The 24,726-nt window shown below is 34.5% G+C and overlaps 1 protein-coding gene across 2 annotated transcripts; it reads right to left on the reverse strand.

Moving 5' to 3' along the window:
• LOC121378511 (acyl-CoA desaturase-like) lies at positions 1-24,726 on the reverse strand. 2 transcript variants are annotated; one of them, XM_041506714.1, is made up of 5 exons: positions 24,556-24,726; positions 13,247-13,477; positions 12,599-12,729; positions 8,748-8,953; positions 1-8,041 (listed from the first exon to the last, which is right to left on the reverse strand). In XM_041506714.1, exons 2-5 carry the CDS (start codon positions 13,458-13,460, stop codon positions 7,621-7,623), a joined length of 972 nt encoding a protein of 323 aa, XP_041362648.1. In that variant the 5' UTR covers positions 13,461-13,477; positions 24,556-24,726; the 3' UTR covers positions 1-7,620. The 2 variants fall into 2 exon arrangements, with proteins under 2 accessions (XP_041362648.1, XP_041362647.1); XM_041506713.1 differs by lacking the exon at positions 24,556-24,726 and adding an exon at positions 24,265-24,441.

Consider the following 24,726-nt stretch of genomic DNA (forward strand, 5'->3'; position numbering starts at 1 on the left):
AATTGCTCTTGCATTTTATTAATTCCAAATAATTTTAACCAAATAACATTCATTTTCAGATAATTGCTTGTAAATGAAACAAAACAAATCTTTCAAACATTTCCATTCTACAAAATATTGCTATGAACAAGCATACAACCAAAGTTTGCAAATCAGTTTCAATAATCAAAACATGTAGCACATTCATTTTAGCGAATAAAAATCAAGAATTAAAAAGAAACAATAATGTTCAACACTGCCAACATACTGCAAGCTGGATTTCACTTTAGCACTGTCTGCGTTAATCGTATGTGTGTACTATTACCGTGTAAGATTATATAAGAAATTAACAGACTGATGGAAGATGGAAGATACACACACAATTTGAACAACCTGGCAGCACAAACTTATAGGCCACAAACAAAAACCGCACTGAACAGACCAAGATTCCCAAATCAGGAGTATTTGAAGTAGAGAGGTTTCTATATACGCATATTGCTTATTTTCAGATCCACTTCATCAATGAACAGAATCATTTCAAGGGGCCTTTAAAGAAATATTTCACTTTGTTACCTCCCCTTTTTACATCAACCAAAATGTTTTTTAAAAGAAAGTAAGTGTTACTCAATTTAATAGTTCATAAAATTTCTTTTATATGGTATTTGAATTTACGGTGTATTGCAGTATGTAGTATTGCTGTGTTACATGTAACACTAGAATATATAGTTAGATAACAAACAAAATGCTAAATAATATCTTTCAAATCTGTTGCATTAATGCCATAGCCTCAAGAAAGTATGTTGTTTTCTGACATTTTTAGTACCGTATTTAATAGTTAATTACGAAAGACTGGGACTTGCCATCTTATTATCTCACCAACATCATATAACCTGCTAGTCTGTGTGAATGTGAAAAGCATTTTACACAGATTATTACCATGACAACCAGGACAAGAATATGTACTGAATGTACAGGTTATTAAAAGTACTAGCAACATGTGCATATTTATGGAATTCATTTAATTAGTTAGCTAATGTCATCTCGCATCTGTTAACTGTTTACAGTGTCAGACTGGTGTGTACCAATCTAGTGTTATCACGTCACAATAAATTCTGATATAACAAGATTACTCAGAGAATCAATATAATATAAAATGTGTACAGTATTTATATAGCACCCACTGATTTGGTATGAGAAGCATTGATAAATCATTTAATATCAAGTACTCATCACCATAGATCGCTACAAAACCCAGTATGAGATTGGTGAGAATTAGCAGGTTATTAACGGGGAATATGTATTGTTAAAATAGTAGATTCATGTGGCATTAAATGATATAGATTTTTAATCAGGGGATATATTCAGTATGTAGGTTCTGTTGTTTTTCATTAAGCACAAAACCCTGGCTAGCAATCATTTAGAAATGTCACAAAGCATGTGTTAATCCAGTGCAAGAAAGTTCTTTGAAATTATACTCAACAACATTAATTAAGGGCCAGTACTTTCTGGTGAAGTTTCTTTTTCAAGTGTAATGTTAGCAACATTTGATCAAAGATGATCAAGTATATTTTGACAAGTGATGTATGCAAAAATCATACTCTCATTGCGTTTTTGTATGTTGTATACCAGTATATATATATATAGAGAGAGAGAGAAAAATGCAGAAACCATTTACTAGCCCTTAATTATTTTTGTTGAGTATAAATCAAAGCAATATGCCTTGTTAAATTAAATAAAATGTCAAAAAGTTACCTGTAATTAATTAACGCAGGCTAGTAGTTATTTCAAAAATATAATACACAAATAAATCTTTATAATTTGTTGCTGTGTACTTGAAATCCACAGGTGTCTATTTGGTAGGGGAAAATCGTCAGGATCTTGTTGATTAGGGGTAAGTGGGGAGACAAAATTAATCTATTGTTAAATTCACCAAGCAAACAAAACAAGCTTTAAAACAGTGTTAGAAGTACAATATTAATATTCAATAAATGATGCACACACATACACACAACATGTACAGTCAAACTTTCGACAACTCAAAACTGATGTGGACAGAGAAATAGTTCGTGTTCAGAGTTTTTTAAAAATTAGTATGGGAAATTCAAACTGCAAAAAAAAAAAAAATGAGACTTCGTTTTACTGTCAAAAAGGTAATTTCCTTCCTATTGTAAAACCAGATAAATAAAAAAATAAAAGACAACTGAAATGAACTTGACTTACATACATAGATATATATAAATGTGTTTATTGCCTGTGACAGATGAAATAAAAACAGGCACAAACATATGTACGTATAAATAAGGGGGGAAATAAGTTGTCAAAATATTTTTCCGATTTTAGGACATGTATAAATCAATTCTCTTTCATAGTGTTATTAATATTAATCAGAATGTTTACGGTTCAGCAGGTATATGTTTAAAGGTAGCCATATGGTGTCTGTAATAAATAAAGAGAACCTAATAGATAGACACACACATATTTTGATCCGTCAAGTTGATGATGTATTATTCTGTAGTCACTACTATATTCCACCAGAAGCATCGACTGCCAAGACTTAATGCGATACACACTTGTCACATGGCAGACAATTCATTCTTATGTTGCCATCAACAATAGTTTGATCACTCCTCACAATCAGAGTTGTGGAAGTTTAATACATATTTAATCTGTATATTGGATAAGAAATTACGCTGAGAGGTTTTGAGTTTTCGAGGTTTCAATTTTTTAAGTGTATTATTACTTATTTATATAATAATTCAGCCTGGACTAGCACATTAGTTTGAGAGATCGAACTTTTTAAGAGATCACATTCGAGTTATCAGAGTTTGACTGTCTATAAAAATCAAAATAAAAACAAAAATGGATTTCATTTTTTCCAAAATTTGACTTAGCTCGGTATGTGATGGTAACAAATTTTGATTTCTCTTTAACTAGTCACAAATGGCAATATTTCAGTCTTTGGTATCCCACACTCATCTCAATATCTCCATATCACATTCTGATCCATTTGTTAAGTATTTCACAGTAACTTTCACAGATATGATACACCATGCTACACATCCATGCTTTATATATATTACTGTGTATTGATTTACAAAACAATGACTGTACTAACATACTAAAGCTATATAAGTGCACTGTATAATGTGATTCAGTTTTAACAGTTTTTAACTATTGGAACATTTTTATATTAATTGCCAATTTAGCTCATACATACACATAAATAGATTATACTAAACCTAACTTCATCTTTCTTGTAGAACAATTTGTTTCAATTAATAGTATTGTTGGTAATCAGACCAGAAAGAAAACTGGAAAAAATACAATTTTTAAAATGTGTTGCTGGTCGTAACTCAATACCTTCAACTACATATGATTGCATGTGTCAAATTTATCAACTACACCAACATACAGTCATACATTTAGTGCAACTAATTTCATTGCAAAGTTGCAAAACAGTCCCTCAACCTCACTGTAAATCTATCTGCCCCATCGTCAATCCTGTCTTTACCATTAATTGTTTGCATTTTTTTTAGGATTTCAAGTTTTATTTTGTTAGTTTTTGTTACTTGTTTATGGAAGATGAAGACCTTATCGTTGGTGAATGTTAAACAAATACAGAAGAATCACCATCCATTGGCCAGTACGTCACTTCACGACCCAGCTCCCCTCATAGCTTTATACTCACTCCAACTATTCACATCAACAAAAACCAACAACAAACTTCAAAACAGCATGTAATAATTAAAAAATAAAATTTGTAAAGCAATTAGTACACAATCACCGGTGTAAAGCATCATTAATATGTGATCACCAAGTAACAGTTAAAAAACACAACAAAAACCTTACCAACCTGCAGTGTATGTACAGAATTATTCTTTCGACAAAAAATATTTAAAAAACCCCAAACATTCTAAATACTAAAATAAACCTAGGAACAAAAAATGTAGCACTAAATAGGCAAACCTGCACTATTATTGATTCACAACTCTGACAAACTAGGTCAAAACAAAAATAGTGGATCATGTCCATTCCACATTTATACTAACAACTGAACCACACAAACATGGCAAATCACCGACAATAGTTTTAATCCAGTGTCACTGGGTTCTACATCTTCTCTTAATAAAACCATGTAGTGATCCAATGCATACTTTCATGAAATTTACAACACAAACTGAAGGTTTTCCATGTGTATCAACAACCCAAGCTCCGTTTTAAACCTGATAAGTTTTACTCTGATAACACTGGATTCTAGATTGTCTCCACTCTAATAAAACATATGGAATTTAAAATAAAACATTACAAGTTCTCCTCAATGTTATATTCACTCAGTCTACTTTAGCTGGAACTGCAGCACATTTTAATCAGGTGTAACAATTTTACTCCCAACAGACTACAAACAGGTATGTCAACTTTTCTTTAAAAGTATTTCGTACTTTTTTACATTTTTTAAGTTTAATGGTTCCTTTATGTTAATACATGTGTACATGCATCATTCATAACAAATTAATAATAACAAAATAATAATAATGAAAATGATAATAATAATAGTAATAATAATAATAATAATAATAATAGTAATAAAGTATTCATAATAAGAATAATGCTATATAAATGGAACTGGGTGGAAGACAATTTACCCCTCAAGGTTACAGATAAACCCTGATGGAATGACTAGATTGGACTTCAACCATCTCGTGTCCGAATTATCAAGTGATTAATGTTCATGGGAGTTAATATGTCTTAACTACATCATCTATTAATTAAATCAGAATTACAAACAGTAAAAAAATATCCTCTGTAGTGTATAAAATGCTTTAATTTCTAATGTCGTATATCCATTTACTTTCAAACCCAAACTAGTTTACAGAATAATGCCACAGATTTTCATGCAGCAGTTTGTTATAATGTTGCTATTTCTTAATTTATAAAACAAATTATAATGCCCTACAACATTAATATTTATAACACACTCACTAATTTGTACCCAGATTAGTTTTAGCCGAGCATATAATTTATACGTCATTTTTCATTCTTCAAATTTTATGGAATGTTACAAAAGCAATCATGGAAGTTTCAAAAGTATTATTTTAATTGTGACTATTGAACAGACATAGAGAGATTAGTAAGCTGTAATCACCAAGACAAATCTATATCTTGTTAAAGTTACAAAAACAATATACAATGTGCATACATGTATAAGGTCAGTAAAACAATTGTTTTAACCATTCTTGAGATCACATTGTTGAAGTATCTTTAAAGCATATCTTTGAAACAGCAAGAAAACTGTACACCAAAAACAGCCTATATGTTTAATACATTTACATGTCTATTTATTTATTTTTTTTACTTTCATTTCTTCATAGGTTACATTTAGATAATGTTAAATACAAACCATGCTTTTTCCACAGACAATACTACAAGTTAAAAACCATTCATATCTCACATGTAAATAGTCTGCAGACATTATAAATTGTAGATTATTAGACCAGTCAAAATGCAATCATAACCTTACTCATCTGTTATATCTCATTTGGAAAGGTTGCATGGAAAACAATCTTCAGATAAATCAAAACAATAAAGGACTACAAGAATATAAATGAAATATATTCACAACAAATTAAATGTAACATTGTTAACTTGAAACACACAAATACAATACAACTTCACAATTAGAAATGTATTTACAGGATATTAATGTGCCAAATCTTGTACAACTAAAACTAAGGGTAACACCACCACAACACAAAAAGGTTATTTTCAAGGTTCTAACTAGGAGGGGGTAAATTAAATATTGAAGGAATTAGCTTGAATTCGATAAGACAGTGGATTCATTTCTGCCCTACAGGCCCAAAACCTGCTAAAAAAATTAAAAATTCAAGACAATCCCTTATTAAAAAAATAGAATTTCTATACCAAAACAGTTACTCGTGTTAATATACTTAATATACTTTACATCTAATATTAGAGTGAAAAATAGAAATATAATGGCAATATCGCAGATTCTGAACACTGCAACCACAAGTCAATATAAGAACCCAGTCACAAAATTTGATTTAGAATTATGTATCACAAGGTACCCAACACCTAGACAAACTCTATATATTTAAATGAAATCACTAAAAATGTGAAATTAGCAAAAAGTATGAATGTCATGGCACCACTGGAAACATTATTTAACAATTTAACGGTGTATACAGTTAACACCTAAATAAATGCACACTGATCCCACAATTTCCAAAACAATTTTCTGAAAAATAAATGTCTATGTCGAGTCATTTTATTATTTTTATTTGGCTTTGACCAAATGTTGGCATAGTATTTTTGTTTCATTGTAAGACCAAGGAATAGAAATATCAATCATGTGACTATGGGTACTTTGAAAACAATTATACTATAGGCAATGTTACAAAAACGGTGATAATATTAAAACAAAATATGTTGGGACTACATGTACAAAACATAAAAGCATGGAAATAATTAGTCGCAATAAACGGAGCATGTGTAACTTGAAAGTCAGTCTTTGCCAGGAAAGGTGAGTGATTACTTAAGCTCCCCTCCATGATCGCCTCGTCAATTTTACAAGACTAGACTAGTACACGGATCACCTTGCAATAAAATTTATAATAATTTTATTTCAAACTCCATGTGATCGCTCGCCTAGCACCATTTCGCCTCGATGTTACTCATGGAGAAGACTAAAAGTTGCATATTTTAACAGTGTTAAGAAAAATAATAAATCACTTTTGCATGTGGCAAAACAGTAACGAAACAGATAAGACTAATTATAGTCCGTCCCATCCTTCTACAAAAATGTATTTTTTTGTAAATAATTTCAGTTTGGTTTGACAAAAGTATTTATTTTGGAAATAACAAAAAAAACACCTATTTTTGGGTGCAATTTAGAATACAATTGGCTCAGAAATAAATAGCATGTAGTAAATTCCATAGTAAATTCCATAGTAAATTCCATAGTAGGAAAAAAGGCATTCTCTGCAGGAAGGATTATAAGGTAACATGCCATGACTTAGCTAGCGTTGAACTAAAATATTTTTAATTTTACAAAACATTTAAAACATATGACAAAGAGGCAGTCATTGTTGAAGACTAAAGAAATTTTGCTCTTAAAGAAGAAATATTTTCTTTTACATACTTGCTTTTTCAAGTAGTTTTATTGTGGTTGCAGTGACTGAAAATATAATTTCTGTTTCCTTTTTCAGATGTCATCTCTTGTCCTTAACACTGCATCTTAGGAAAGCTTAAGTTTTGAATTCTACTTGGAAATATTCACTATGAAGAAAACAATAATATTTGTCATTTAATAAGCACTGCATAACTATTTTATATACACATTTTGTTCTCATAGTTTTTATCAATTTTAAATAAGCTAGTAATATTATTATAAAATATTTAAACCAAAAACAGTTTCAGCAATATTATTTAGAAGCAAAAGAACTTTAGCAAAAATGCATATACCCTAAGCAGCAATGCATCTAGGAATGTTATTTTCTCGATACACGTTTCAAATAAAACACTTCAAAGTGCACATTTTAAGAGAAAGCATACAAAAAAAGCTAACTTAAAATCGTATCAAATCTACCAAAATGTTTTCTGACAACTTTGGTTTTAAACTTCCAGCTAGAAGGAGCCATCACCCGTTCTTTCTCGTCTCTTGAGTACAATATCCGCTGGGATTTTCTTCCGGTCATACGCCTGGCCCACGTAAGCAGCAGCATCAATGAAAAAGGTTGTTATATTGAAGCGCCAACCGAATTCACTCGTACAGTAGTCCTGGGGGAACACGTGGTGGTAGTTATGGAAACCCTCTCCGATGGCGCTCAGGGCAACACTTGGGTTTTCCCTCGGGTTGATGCGATTGTCATACGGTCGCATGCCCCACATGTGGGCCACACTGTTAATCATCCAGGTGGCGTGCAGCAGGAGACAGAATCGAAGTAGGTTCAAGTAGGCGGCGACGTAGAACTGCTCACCCCACATGTACCACGGGACCAATGTTGGTATCACGAAACAGACCACCAGAACTAACGGCTTGTAGAGTCTAGCAACAAATAAATACAAATTGTATGTATTATAATACTTGTAGAATCATTCGTGACATAAATCAATATATTATACTGACAAATTTTTTTTAGGTGTCGGGTCCAGATTTTCTAAGGCATCTTCTGTTTGGAGTATCATGATGGCAGAAGGCAAGTGTGGAGATAGACAGGTGATTGGTAGCCTCTAGTACAGTTGTGGAGCAGGGTCACTTTAATGGTTTGGGATGTCTTTAGAAGGCTGTACAGAACACTTAAAATCAACAGTTAATAAGTTAATAACTTAATAAATTGTAAATTGTGGGAATTTATTACTTTCTTTTTAACCGAAGACTCACATCAGATGAATTATTTTAATGTGATGTTTAAATAGAAATAAGAATTCTGTGGAACTAAATATCTCTTCTGCTATAAAACATTTTCAGTGCAGTGTGAACATTCATAGGTGCAACTATAAACCATGTTTCACTGACACAGACTGATGTAAAAGTAACTTTTAACATTAACACTTTTAAGCAAAAACTGATGCCGTTTGCAAAAGTAACACCTGTATCTCTTCTTTTCACTGCATAAATGCAAGACAGAAACTGTTAGCTAGAGACCTTAATATAGGCCTTGCCTGTTGGTCAATCCAAGATATCAACTTTGAAAACTTATGTTTTTAAAAAGAAGCAGTGTGTCGGTGTGAAATTCTGTTGATTAACAAACCTCCTCTGGAGCCTGCACACCGGGTCTCTGTAGAGATCGGACATGTCAATCTGTTTGCCCTTGGCCGCCACCTCCGGGTGTTTCCTCACCAGCAGCCAGCCCATGTGTGCGAAGAAGAATCCCCTCTTGGCGTTGTGTGGGTCGCCATCAGTCTCCGAATACTTGTGGTGAACTCGGTGGTCCCGTGCCCATTCAATGATGTCATTCTGGTAAAGAGTCAACACAAGTCACAGATCAAACATGAAGCGGTCAGAGTTTTGGCAGTCAACATCACCAGAAGCCAGAAGATATTTTTGCCTGCCGTCCCGTTAAGATAGGAAATTATTTTGCATTTATACTTAATGATGATGATTGGTCAGTCAGGTTTTCATTCAGTCTGATAGAATTTAAGTTCATTTCAACCCCTGATATGTGTGGATATTTATAGAATTCTGCTTTGTTAGTCCTTACTTTTCAAGACTCGGTCCAGGTAATCTTCAAACTACATTTTTAGACCAGAGAAAATTCTTCAGCATTTCATTTTATTTATTTCAACTTGTCCATCATAATTTTCGTTCACAGGCATCGAAATAAGCAATGTGTCTGGTAATTCATGTACAGATTATCATAAAATACACACCTGGTATTCTGTAGGTTTGGACATATTAATATTACTATAAAATCCCAACACAATGAATAACAGACACACCGATACTTTGTTGCAGATTCATGTCACTGATCTCACTCAACTCATAAATATTTAGGTGCTGCCGTTTTAGTTTAATAAGATTTGTTGGAGAATGAAGTACTATACTCTGTCAAAAAAGAAACGCATAGGCGAAATATTCATGGAATTATCTCTTTAATACAAAGTGGCATAATTTCGTTATTTATGATCGTATCACAGTAAAATTTGATATGAGTATGTGACAATGTTCTTACTATGGACTGAAATCAGTACCCTGTGTGGCCACTAGTTACGGTATTGTAACGGAAACTTTCGCCTACGTCTTGGTTACCGCTACGGGATATGGATGCCATTTCTTCATAGTAGCGCCACCACAGATCACAGCAGCACGTTTCCCGTCAATATTATCGCACGTTTTGTTCAAATAAAGTTGTAGTTGTATACATATTTAAGTTTCTTCACGACTGAAACGCACCAGGCGCCATAAAGATGTCTTATGTATTGGTAAGCCCTTAAAATTCGCAATGTACAATATCGTCTGGCTATTCTTATCCCTTGACTGCCATGTTGGTTGTAGTAGTTTCCTCCGCTATCTTCTTCGGAGCACCGCAGATTTAAAACCATATACTGTCCGAGATAAGCTCATGAGGAATATTTGGCGATCACTAATAGTAATACAGTGTTAATAATAACAATAAATTGATTAATTAAAGTCTAAGACTACACTACTAGCTCAAAGTTGCACTGTAAGTACTTTAAAAATGACTACGGTCGACGACGGTCACTTTTCACACCCTTATTTTGGCTTTGTACACAATAAATATCCTACAGTAATGTCACTTGAAATCCATATTTCATAAATAGTACAGTTTTTTTTAATCACAAGATTTTCTTCAGAGTGAAGTGCATTAGTAATGTTTAAAAAAAAAAAATAATAATAATAATAATTTAAAAAAATTCTATAGCAATTTTGTATTGAAATAATTTATTTCCAGCGTTCTTAAAACGGAAACGTCATTCACCCAGTTTATTGTTCTTGTAAAGATGTAAAGTGACGTCATGCAAAAAAAGAAGTAAGAAAGAAAAAAAAAAGAAATCTATATTATTACAATGCTTCGCCACATTAAAATAAAAACTGGTTTACTTACCTTGACCTGTCAAAAAAGTTCCGAGAGCAGACAATGCAGTTTAAATGTCGGTATGTTTTTATTTTTTTAATAATTTTAGACAAACTATTAAGTTTAAGTTTCAAAAGATAAAAGAAATTTAAAAATACATTTCGTCAAATATATCATAAAACAAAAATTACTCTAGTAGATTATATATTTTCATGTAGGGATATTTCACATTCTCACGAGATTCTCGTATTATCTGTCATGGCTGCCGAAGAACGCTTTTAGTCTTGATAATTGTTAATCTGCATTGTATTAATTATATTTGCAACAACAATTCATTTAATATATATCAACGATATTGAGTAAGTGTTTCCAACAAAGTGTGAATGTTTTTTTTACAGAACACTGAACTTTGTTTTTGCTACACATGGGGTATATGCCTCATCTCGTAGCGCTGAACAGAAGACTGTCGATGTCAGCGCTACGTTATCGTATCTATGTGGCCACCAGCAACAGTAATCACTGCGCGACATCTCCTTGGCATAGACTGAATGAGTCTCTGAATCCAGGCATTCTTCCTGTAGTGCATGCGACAGTTGCGGAAGCGTCTGAGGCTCCGGGTCATGCTGGCGTACATGTCTGTCCAGGTTGTCCCATAATGTTCAATGGGGTTGAGATCTGGTGACCTTGATGGCCATGGCAGCACATTAATATTTTCATTCTGTAGGAAATCCGTATGCGGCCTTGCATTGTCCTGCTGAAAGAGTTCTCTCTGTCGATCCAAAATGGGAAGCATGTGATGGTGAAGAATTTCATCCCGGTAACATACAGCTGTCAGGTTGCCTTGTACTAATACAAGTTCACTTCTGCCAGTGTATGAGATGGCTCCCCACATCATGACACTCCCTCCACCGAATCTGTCAAGTTGGACGATGCAGTTATTGGCAAAACGTTCACTGCGGCGTCTGTAAACACGTTGTCGTCCATTACGTCGCTATAGAAGGAAACGTGACTCGTCGCTGAACCATACTCGCCGCCAGTTTCCCAAATTCGACCCCAGTACATTCGCGCACCAGCGAACATGTAAATGTTGATGTTGACGTCGCAGAACGAGGCCAACATAGCCCGTAAATCAGCTTTTCGAAGTCGGTTCTGAATGGTTTGTGCAGACACCTTTCTCAAACCAGCAGTGTTCGTTGCTGGGCCAGTTCGGTGACGCAAGTGCAGAACATGGATTTAGCAATCTTGTGCTGCAGTTGTTATGCGAGGTCTTCCACTTCTGGGCCAGTCTTGGTGCTCTGATGGACGTTAATGTGGCGTGCAACTGCTGACTGCGATTCACCTAACTGAAGGTGCCTATTGCAATGTTTCGATTTGGCAGGCTTAGTCTTGGCATCTTGTAACTTGTCTACGTCGAAATGGAAATGAGGCATCATTTCGAGCATTGCAGCTTTAAATACCCATCACTACCCCAATCTTTTCCCCCCGTTTCACGTGCATTCGCCAAAATCTGACCATTTCACGCCGATTTCCTGCAATTGTCGCACAACGTGCGTTAAATTTGTTTTAGGGTGCATTTGGGCATGCTGTCCCATTCCAAGAACATTAACAAACATGGTCATTCAGCAGCATTGTACGAAAAAACTATATTTTGTAAAATCAAACACTTTTTTTCTTTCCCCATCACCTATGCGTTTCTTTTTTGACAGAGTATATTTTCAATCTTTTTTTACATGTGGTAACCTCTGAACGGTTCACCGAAATATAAAGGGGAGCTATGTATAGTTTGAAATTAGTTTACCTAGAGAGTAGCTACCGGTAGTTAATTTTTCCATTAGTAGTAAGGGATTTTTCATAGGCACCATCCAACTGACAGGACAGCACATACCACAGCTTTTGATACACCAGTCTTGGTGTACTGGCTGGAATGAGAAATAGCACAACGGGCCGACCAATGGGGATAAATCCTAGAACGACTAAGCATCAGGTGAGCACTTTACTTCTGGTCTAAGTCCCGCCCTCCACAAACCTGCATACACACACCTGCATGCACACACCCACACACCTACCTGAAGCGCACCAGCCTGCATGATTGCCAATAGGATTCTCAGGGGCAGCTTGGCCTTGTAGGATCGGTGTGACCACAGTCGGTGGACTCCTGCAGTGATGCCCAGGGCACAGAACAAGTACCATGATATTACTGGAAGAAATACAACAGATGTCTCTATATCAAGCAACATGATTTCTAAAAGACCTGGCAGTATGTGCAGACATTAACAATATTTCCATTCAGATATGTTTTTATAGTTTGCCCAATATTGGTAATAATAATTAGTAATTAGAAATTATTAACACTTTAAAATGTACTGAAGTACCATAAAACCGACACTCTTTCGCATACCACACACAAATTTATTTCAAACATGCATTGTTATATTAGAAAATTCCAAACTACATTAAAAAATCTATAAAATATTTAAATATATATATTAAAACCTCGAAAAAACTAATTTGAAAATACACAAAATGTCATGTAAAAAAAACCCCAACAGAAACAAATTGGTCAAATGGATCAATTATCAATACATCTATAGCAAACAAAAAAAATTAAAATCATAATAATAATAAAATATCAGGATACTGTGAATTAAGATTTTCCAAAATATTTTAATTAACATTTCCAAGGCAAGTTCAGCTCATCTAACTAAACTACTTACACCAAGCAAATGTTGCTAGTTTTGCCTTTGGGATCAGCCACAGTGCATATAGGGATCCGATGTGAAACAAAGAGTAAACAATAATATTTCTCCACACCATCTTCATGGGAGGTCTTTTCTGTGCATGAGTCGCTTCCGTTATTACCGGCTCAACTTCGTCTTGGGCCAGCAGAAAGTCATCCTCAGAGGCGTCAATAATATTACGTGGTGCCATTGTTAGGGCTGCAGTTACTGAAAGAAACAGACAACTCTTTTTTACTTCAAGGAGAACTGAAGTAAGCAAATACATGGTTTAACATCTAATATTATGGCTAAATCGTTTAAAATATGTTTGGATCTTGTTCACTGGGTAGAGTGCCCACCTCATCTGAATCTGAGGTGCTTTGATGGTAGGATCAAACCATCTCAGTGGCCCTGTCGGTTATTGGGGGTTTTCCTGTCCCATATAAAGGTTGTGGTATGTGTTGTCTTGTCTGTGGGAATGTGTGTATAAAAGATCCATTGTTGCTAATAGAAAAATATAGGGTTTTTTCCAAGACAATATTTCAAAATTATCAAATATTCAAATCAGTGTGCTCCAGTGCTGTTGTTAAATAAAACAAACACATGTACACATATATATGAAAAAATCTTACTCTTAAAATTTAATTTTCACTCTTAAATTTAATCTAACATATATAAGTTTTTGTTGCTTGTTGTGGACATGCAATAACAGTAAATGCAGCCTAGTTGCATACAGTGAGTACAATAGTACATGTACCTGGTGTACAGATACCAGATCAAATTATAGTGTTAATGTGATGGCCTGATAAAACAATGCATTACAATTGCTGTATCAAATGCTCTGTGTTAGTAGCAAAGTGCACTTTGAATTTTGACCAGGTGAAACACGAATTGTTACGACGCTGTTCTGAGGCGACCATGCAGACATGCACGTTGAATGAAAAGAAATGCATGCCTGGCTGCCAACAAGATGTAGAAGCTAAAACTGAACCAACCTTTCTTCTGGGTCAGCCGACAGATCCTAACTAACCTTTGTTTCAACTACATAGGAAGTATTTGTTACAATTTACATCAATGTAGTCATCAGCCTTTATCTACCAAGTCATGAACTCTTACTAATAACCGCATGCTGACAACAGGAAGCGATGTAATACTAATATTATCAAACTTATCAAACAATCAGAATGTAGCAATTACGACATAACTCTATACTAACTCAAAGTGCACCGTCAAAGTAGCAGCTTCCAGACAAGTATTTAACTTTTGCTTTGAAATGTAAACATAATGCCTTCTACTGTATGTCCATAACCAATTAATTAGAAGAAAAAGTAGTTAAGTGTTAGTGTTGGGAATGTGTTGGGAATCTGTTGGAATTTCATCATTGGTTATAATCGGTTCACAACATCCAACCCACTTTCACACTTGTAATCAGAAACAATTGTATTAACACAAGACAGATTTGAAGCATAAAACACCATGCACCTATCCTCATATTCACTGGTATAGACCCTACATATAGTTAATTTTACCGTTAACAATTATTTAAATAATTATTTAAATAATTGTTATTTAATATAATTGTTCTTCATGCACACAGGAAAATAAACACCAGCCCCAACAATGATGTTATCATTTAATCTGGACAGACAATTACAGGTAATATCTTTCCACAAAATCGATTATATCGGTAGAGCCAAGCCGATCAGTTATTTATTATTATAATCAATCATTGAAAGATTGCTAGTTATAGGTATATTATCATGGCAGAAAGTGCCACATTTCACTATTCTTTCATTTATTTGTGATTATGACACAAAATACCTAACAATATTAAAACTATAATACTTTTCCAGTGGGCATAAACAGTAGTTTCCCCAAGAACCATACAAAAAATAAATCTGCCAGAAATTCATGAAAACAATAGCTAGTTTTTCACAATAAAGGAACTACAGTAAAACACTTTATTACACACCAGTGTAATATTGGCACGTGTAGAGTGGCGTGGGTTTTTTTTTACTTAGAATGATGTCGGTATTCGAATGACGTTACTTTGCATCTCTGTGCAATAAAATAACTGAGTGCATGACACGTCCTTTTTCAGAATTCTGTGTAAAACTGCTGGTAACGTATCTAACTGTGTTTGTATTAAATAGTGTAATTTAAGTGTACCATTAGAAAATATGGCCATGAATTGAAATTGCATTAAGATAGGCTGTTATATTTGAGCCTATTGTATACGAAGCCAAAGCGATTTTGTGGGAAGTGCCTGCTACTCTTTTTTTTTTACGGTTTTGTGTACAAAATGTCGGCGTCACATATGGCCAATCCCATTCACTCAGCTTAATCTTTGCTGGTCCGATCAACAATTCAGTTATTATTGTGAATTTCAACACCTCATTAACTGACATTTAATGCAAGCTTCACGCTAACATTTAAACTGTACGCACGCCAACATTTAAACTGTACATTGCTGACGTCTCGTTGCTCATTGTGACATCATTTAAGTTTAGGTGTGACGTAGATCACTTGCTGACCCAATTTGTTGAAAAATAACATGTAGCAGGTCTCAACATCTGCTTACTTCTGCGTTGCGGTTTGTTTGCAGTAAATAAAATAGTAAACTATCATGCCTCTCATATTTTTATGAAACTCATGAACAGTGTTGGAATTTGACTCACTTTTACCAAAACTGTTCACTCGTTTTATAAAAATGGAATGACAGGCAAGCTTGTTTAGTATTCTATGGGTGTCTAACAATTATTGATGTTGCACGTTTAACCTTTTGGACACCATCAATAAAATAAAATAAATATTAATTTGTTTCTACTTGTAATCAATCATAAAAGGTCAACTTTACAATAAAAGTTAAAACCAGACAATTTTTTTTGGGCCAAATTGTAGTGAAAAATAAAGTTTGTTTTATTTAACGATGCCACTAGAGCACATTGATTTTTAATCTTATCATCGGCTATTGGACGTCAAACATATGGTCATTCTGACACTGTTTTTAGAGGAAACCCGCTGTCGCCACATAGGCTACTCTTCTTTACGATAGGCAGCAAGGGATCTTTTATTTGCGCTTCCCACAGGCAGGATAGCACAAACCATGGCCTTTGTTGAACCAGTTATGGATCACTGGTCGGTGCAAGTGGTTTACACCTACCCATTGAGCCTTGCGGAGCACTCACTCAGGGTTTGGAGTCAGTATCTGGATTAAAAATCCCATGCCTCGACTGGGATCCGAACCCAGTACCTACCGGCCTGCCACGACGCCACCGAGGCCGGTAAATTGTAGTGAAATACCAGAAGATTACATTAGTAATATATATCCTATATTGCCGTGTATTAGCCGACTCCTTGTATAAACCGACTTCTGAGTTTGACCCTAAATATCAAGTACAAAATCATTGGCCTCGTGTACAAGCCGAAGTCACCTTTTGTCCAGTTGTACATTGTATTGATTTCAATAATACTGTCAACAAATAAGACTTTTCTTTTTCGTTATATTTTCTTCCCCTTTAATTATTACAGACATGGTGCTTGTTATCGCAATGTTAAGTCTTCCATGCCATGCAAAAATAATTTAGCACCAATAAATCATAACAAGAAAATAAACAATTCAAGCTGTAGCTATATATCACTGCATATAAGTAATTAAATTATTCACTGGACAGCAAATAATAAACTCATTAAGGCATGTTTAATCCCTGTTTTCCCCCCACACAGAAAGAAACCATTCTGTGGTCCATGGCAGTTGTTCACACAAAATCGTGTGATCCAATCAAACAAGAGCTTACAATACAATATATACAGATGTATCAAACAAAGATGGCGGAACATGTTTTTACCATTGAAATGACAATAAAACAATTATTATTATTATTATTCAAACTATTAATGCATTCAAGAACAAAAAATTACATAATATTGCATGATGGGGTGTTTTATTTATAATGTGCACAAATTACTGTTACATAAGATGTAAAAGGCTGTAAGGGTCTGATCAAAATTTATAAGTCAGTGTTTTCTCTCGACTTCAAAAGTCGGCTAATACATGGCAATATATGGTATATATAATTATCTTTTCATTTCCAATAAAGGCCATTTCAATTTTATATAAATTTTATATAAATTGTGACATAATTCATAATATGTTCTCTTGAATGGTGACGTATATGATTTAATGTATACTGTATTGACACAAAAATAAATATCTAGAGAGACCATTAAACAACATTTATCTCAGTAAGTTATTTGAAAACGTATCTAGGGATACCGATTTTCCGCGATCACGGAATCGCACGCTTCAGTGTCACTGTTGTGCAGTTGACAAATACCAATTAAGGGATTAATTAACAGCTTTGATGTTTAAATAACTGGAGGAAACACGTACTCCCTTTATTCTGAGCTTGATTGTTACACAGATTAACTTATGAATTTGATTGAGCTCCTTTTCATAGCCTACACGTACGTCTCACGATTACCGCAAGGAACAGCAAAGCAAGTAGGAATTTAATTCATTTTTCCAATTGTTTGAACCCTTTTTTGTTGTTGTTTTGTTTTTTATCTTTGCAAAGTTTATTTAACAAAATAAAGAGTAACCAAGAGTAAAATTGTTTGGCTTGGTTTTGTGGAAAATTTGTCAACAGTGTTTCATTTTAGTATTTACTTTGGACATGTCCAGCGAAATGCTGCCATGTTGAATTACGCTTGATGATAAACTTAAAATAATTTGAAATTTCGAAAGTGTACCTGTTTTATTGGCAGTTTTATCAGTAGAGAACACCAACCAACAAACAGTTTACCTCAATACTGAAACCTCTGTAAACCGATACTCCTCAAAACTGGACTTTTTCCTTGTTCCCTTGGCTGTCCAGTTTTGAGGGGTTTCACTGTACATATATATATGTATTAATACTATGTGTTAATTATATAGAGGATAATAAACGAGTTACCAGTTATCAAATTTATGTCCCGAGTGAAATAATTTTCAGTTGTCACGATCTTTAGCGAGTGACAAATGAAAATTATTTCACTCGGGACATAAATTTGATAATAACTGGTACCAAGTTTGTTATTCTATTTATTACCTCAGCTATTTTTTCTCTCTTAAAGCCTTTAAAATTATTTCCACACGTATGCATGTAGGTGTATAGAAATTATGTAAACCACTTTACGCACTGTTCTGAGTATTGCTATAACTTTGTAATTTAATGGATAATATTTGAATAAATGAATGTTTGTTTAATGACACCCCTGCACAAAAATACATAGCGGCTATTGGGTGTCACAAAGGATAATATTTGAAAACAAAAGTTCTCTTTATTCTGCTAAAAATATCTATAACGAATTGCATTAAAATTACATTTTGTTATAAATTTAACAAGCAAACGAGAGCCGTAAATGCAAACTCCATGACGTCATTTTGTGTCTTTGCCAAATCGTGGAAACCAGCCTCGGTGGCGTCATGACAGGCCATCGGTCTACAGGATGGTAGGTACTGGGTTCGGATCCCAGTCGAGGCATGGGATTTTTAATCCAGATACAGACTCCAAATCCTGAGTGAGTGCTCCGCAAGGCTCAATGGGTAGGTGTAAACCACTTGCACCGACCAGTGATCCATAACTGGTTCAACAAAGGCCATGGTTTGTGCCATCCTGCCTGTGGAAAGCGCAAATAAAAGATCCCTTGCTGCTAACGGAAAGAATAGCCCATGTACTGGCGACAGCGGGTTTCCTCTCAAAATCTATGTGGTCCTTAACCACGTCTGACACCATATAACTGTAAATAAAATGTGCCAAGAGGCTGACGCCTATATTAATTAAGGTCCTCTTCGAGCATTTTACAAAAATACAATTTTTTATATGCACCATCTGACAGACAGGATAGCATATACCACACCTATGAATATCAGTCATGAGCTATGTCCCGCTATTTCCAAATAACAAGGTGTTACAATTATACTTAAGGCATACCTATATAAGATAGATAGTACAAGATACACTGTACAATGGACAATAGTCTTCACATCACACACCTAGTTATCATTTGTGACAAGCTGTTCTGAGGCGATGACAGATGGGTGAACAATGAAGATAGCTCAATTAACGCTGTTCAAAGTTCACATTAGTCAGATAACAAAATGTTTATATGCAGAATGAATATCAAATGATTGTGTTGGGGTTTTTTCCGGTTTTAGCCAGCTACATGATTCACACTAGTATTATCTGTGTAGACCTTCACATAACAAAACCAACCATGACCTGTAGGTTATAACAGCCTAATTCAATATGATTTTAAAGACAGATTACATCAATTCAAGTGTGGTTATATTGTTATCTCTCACTTTAAATGTGATTCCACTTAAAATTTTAGTTGCCTACAATAGCTCTGGCTCATCTAATCTCTATTCATCATGAAGACTATCACATCTTTTTCAACTTTATATAAAAAAAAATCTTATTTTAAATTGGATTTTCAAGCTTATATCAGAGATGCCAACCCTAGTTGGAGTGTCATAGGAATCCAGGCCTTCAAAAATCGAAATTCAACCCCACAAAATAGGAATGTTATCAGTGATGGCACAGGAACACGTTTTTCAACATTTTGGTAAAGTCAAGTTCAAGGCCGTAAGGTACGGCTAGTATAACTGAAGTACAACCCCAATTATGTTTAGAATTACTGTGTTTGTTTTATTTATCTATTGTCTTCTAATTTAATGCATCGCTTGCTTAGGGATATTAGCAATCAGGTCATGCAGTTAAAAAAAAAAAACTAAATTATTAATTTATTTTTTAAACTTCATTCACCTGTACAGGTCAAGATAAATTTTCACTAAATAATACTAATACTAATAACACTAAAAAAAATATATTTTAAATAAACATAAAAACAAGGAGAAGAAAACAGGTCAGCCATTCTTTTAGGTACTATAGGGGTTGGGTTCCTTGAAACATTGCTTTTCAGCCCTATATAAAGTGTGTTGTAATTGATCAGAAATTTGGGCTAGTGCTTTATTTTAGTGGGCTAGTGGAATTTACAAACCCACTAGCTCTGTGGGTAGTGACTTTTTAAAACATCTGTCACACCCTTACATACCCAATCGGCAAACATTGGGGCTGTTCGGAAGATCGATCGCTAGACTGGTTTATTCTATATCGCCACGCTTGCTATGCTCGCTATTCAGAATCCATAAGTTTAAAGAACAAGGCAGGAAACCAATCTACGATTGTTGACAATGAAGAGGGAAAACGTTCAATTTCTCCGGTGTATAACAATATTTGTGCCTTCCAAAATACAATCTGACGCCAAATACACGAAATTACGATTTTCTTTCTAAAAATTGGAATTTTGAACAAGACAATCGTAATATCGTAATCTATGCTTTAAATTTGCAATGATTCCGCCAAATTCGTAATGGTTAGCATCTCTGTTATATCCAATTATGGCCAAGTACATCTGGGCTGTCTGGGCTGTCTAAAGACCATTGGTTACTGATAAAGGAAAGGAATGACACCTTGATTGATATTTTTTACATTACGGCTATTTGGTGTGTAACAATGCATCGTAAAATTTTAAAACAAAATGTTCCCTGAGAATATGGTTATATCGACACATGATCGAGAGAAAGTAAAAAGAGAAAAGTTGCTGCCACTATACAGACTATCCCTAACAAAGCAGTGCTCAAGGGATCTTTTATATGCATTTTCCCAAAGACAGGATGGGGTAAAAGTCCACATCGCATCTCAGGCATCCGAGCTATTTACCTGTTTGGCAATTTTAGTCTCTGGGCCCTTATATTTGGTATTAGAGAAAACTGACTTTTCACTGATGAAAAAAAACAAATGATAGTTGTAAACTGACGGCGAGTGTGTTCTGTACTGTGACTGCCGTCTGATGGGTACGACCACGCCCACACCCGTATAGCATCTGTAAAACATATTTCTTGGTGCGAAAAAATGTTTCCCTTAACAAATTTGCAAGGTGAAAATTTTATACTATAAACTTATATAATTTCTGAGGAATTGAAACTGAAACCAAAAGCTTTCGTTCAGAAAAAGAAACAGCGGTGTCTTCATCAACTGTTTTCATTGGATGTATGTAAGCGGAAGATGTATTGTCGATCAGAATATTTCTATCATTCGGAACACTTCGGCCTATTTCTATTCATAATCAGTCGAGGTGTTCCGAATTATTACAAATTTGCAGAATGGGCGGGCGAGGTGTTGCTTTTGAAACAATCTGGCAAATTAATTGTAACCAATGTCAAAATAAAACGATATTTCTATGTTTATTTACTTGTTCACTCATTAGTAACTCCCTGTTATATTTAATTATCGGTTTTACTTTCAAAATGTTCGCATGTTGTCAGGGGCTGGAAATTAGGCAGTACTGGGTCAGCAGAAAATTTCACCAAATTATCTACTAAACTTCAAAAATTGAACAAAACCAGTTATTCTATCAAAATATCTATTATTTAATGAAATTATTTCGCCAAATTAAAATAAGATTTGCCTTCTTTTTTTTAAACTCGCAACTGGCGAATTTGGCGAGTGGCAGAGCTAGCCCTGTTACATGACAGTGATTAAATTAATATTTGTTTCATGATTATTAGTGGTAAACTTGTTAATAGGACTAAAATGAAAAGTAAGGATGGTTAGTATAATTATAAATGACAGAGAAACATGAACAGATATTAATTTTATTGCTGTATATTATTATCAGTTTGGAAATGGAAATGGAAATGTTTTATTTAACGACACACTCAACACATTTTAATTACAGTTATATGGCATCAGACATATGGTTAAGGACCACACAGATACTGAGAGAGGAAACCCACTGTCGACACGTCATAGGCTACTCTTTCCGATTAGCAGCAAGGGATATGCACCATCCCACAGACAGGATAGCACATACCATGGCCTTTGATATACCAATCGTGGTGCACTGGCTGTGACTAGAAATAGCCCAATGGGCCCACCGATGGGGATCGAATCCAGTTATCAGTTTGGAGACATTTACATTTTAACAATTAAGTTATGTTAATATCTGAGGAGAGCAACGACTCTCACAAACAAAATTCAGGAGAGCTTTTTTCAGCTCCTGAAAATTTCACAACTGGCAGTCATTGGGTTAATTACATTCTTTTTCATGGATAAAATAAAAATAACACCCGGAAACCTAATGACATCATTAGAAAGTAACGTCATTAGCAATTGGAATGGGCCAAGTTGATGATTCAAGGGTCTACAATTAGACTGTAGCCGTGTATTTTTTTCAAGAAATACCAACTATACAGTTAGTTCCATAGAAAAACAATTCAGTTTACAATAGACATAACCAATGTAGTATTTAGATTTGCGGGTGTTATTGTCTATTTGATGCCTGCAAATGTTATGCCTGAGGTTAAAAATGAAACATTTGCAGCATCAAATAGACAATAACACTTGCAAATCTAAAAACTCCATATGGTTATCTCCTAAATATCACATTTTAGACATTCTGTTAATGGACCAGGAAGTGTTGTTTTAATAATTTGTTGATAAATGTGATGATATAGGTTTGCACATTCTCGCGAGCTTTAGAAAAAAATTAACATTCGCAATCATTTATGTGCCCAATTATTGATTACTCTACAACAGGCCTATATAAAAATTTGAAGAGAACGACCTACAATAAGGGCGAATAAATTAAGGTTTAATGACATGCCAGCACAAAATACACATCGGCTACTGGGTGTCACAAAATGTAAGTACAGTGAAACCTCTCAAAATCGGACCCTCTGTACACCGGAATTCCCTCAAAACCGGACATTTGTCACGGTCCTTTTTTAAAATTCAGTACAGAACTTAACCTCTCTAAACCGGATACCTTTTAACACCAGACATTTTACTTGATCCTGAGGGTGTCCGATTTAGAGGGGTTTCACTGTATATGGAAATATTATTTACATTAAGAATAAAATGTATTTAATTATGTAAAACCAGTGTAAAGAGCTGTGGGGTAAAGTATAATAGGCCTACAATAAGGGCAAAATGACCTGGAATGAACATGACTAAGGGCGAAATGACCTGGGGCAAAAAGGAATACGGGTGAAATGACCTGGGGTGAACGTGACTGGGCGAAAAAGAATAAGGGTGAAATGACCTGGGGTGAACGTAACTAATGGCAAAATTACCTGGGGCAAAAAGGAATAAGGGTGAAATGACCTGGGGTGAACTTGACTATGGGCGAAATGACCTGGGGCGAAAAGGAATAAGGCCAAAATTATTTTGGGTGAAACAACCTGGATTCTTCAGGGATTTATCCAGTTCCAATATGATGGGGAAATCGGATTTATCCAGTTCCAATATGATGGGGAAATCAGATTTGGGCTGTTTTTGAAGGACAATGAATGATGCAATGCACCATTAATGGCATTATTAAATACATTTATTAAAAGGGATCTAATTACACAAATATTTTCACATCAGACTGGGAATTTTTAATGCCACAAAGTCTTGCAAAATGTCTGAATAAATGCAACATTTTTGTTTTAAAAAATAATTATTAAAAAATTAAAAAAAATTATAATTTTGTTTTGTTTTTTAAACTATATAAACTGTACATTGGTATGGTTTTAAAAATTCTGGTAGAAGGTATTAGGTCATTTTAACCTCTTTTATGTTTTGCTTTGCATTTGTTTTGTTTTCTTTATTTGTTGGTTGGTTGGGAGTTTGGGGGAGGGGGGGGGGGGAATTCAGACCCAAATGGTTTAATATTTATACATTCACTTGTGTTTCACTATTTGGTAATTTCAAACTAACCTATAAAATTATAAATTAAATAATTATGCAATGACAACAAATGTTCTAGGAAAAAAACACTATCATTTATCACAGTATTGCTGAAACAAAAATAAGCCTGTAAAATCATAAACACTTAAAACAGGAATACAATTAAAAATGAAATAAATTATGCAATGACGGACACTTCTTTAAAATAAATCAATACTGCAGAACATAAATAAATACCTGCAAATGCGCTGAAATATACCAAAATTAGAGATGTGATCGGACTACCACCGTTTTGTTGATGATGCAGGACGAACGTCGAAGCCAAGTGTGGCGTGATTCGCTAATTATGGCGTGATCGCCTCAAAACGCACGTACGAGTCAAAACTCACGTAACAAAACGCGATGCACGTTTCTAGGACGTAGCTAAAATAGTCTACTCCGTAGCCTTCCGCGCAAGAATTGAAACCCCCAAAATTATGATTTTCTGCCTTTTAACAATAGATTATTAAATAAAAAACCAAAACTCACTTTCCCTGCAAAATCGTTGTCTTCCGAGTTTCCTGCCTCCGTGCGTCAACGTGATAGGCTCTCAATCTAAAGTTCAAGTTGCACGCATCCATGTTATACTGATGGGAAAAAGTTAAGACTCGGCCGTTACATAACGTGATCTGTTTAAAATGAAATATCAACATCGTTTAG

This window comes from Gigantopelta aegis, chromosome 8 (genome assembly GCF_016097555.1).
Source record: "Gigantopelta aegis isolate Gae_Host chromosome 8, Gae_host_genome, whole genome shotgun sequence".
NCBI lineage: Eukaryota > Metazoa > Mollusca > Gastropoda > Neomphalida > Peltospiridae > Gigantopelta > Gigantopelta aegis.

What these genes read in the sequence shown, in the direction of transcription:
- LOC121378511 (XM_041506714.1), bottom strand. Translation starts at nt 13,460, where the DNA reads ATGGCACCACGTAATATTATTGACGCCTCTGAGGATGACTTTCTGCTG. An exon ending in TGCAGGCTGGTGCGCTTCAG is followed by an intron (nt 8,954 to 12,598) that starts GTAGGTGTGTGG and finishes ACTCTTTACCAG; the next exon opens with AATGACATCATTGAATGGGC. An exon ending in GTGTGCAGGCTCCAGAGGAG is followed by an intron (nt 8,042 to 8,747) that starts GTTTGTTAATCA and finishes ATTTGTTGCTAG; the next exon opens with ACTCTACAAGCCGTTAGTTC.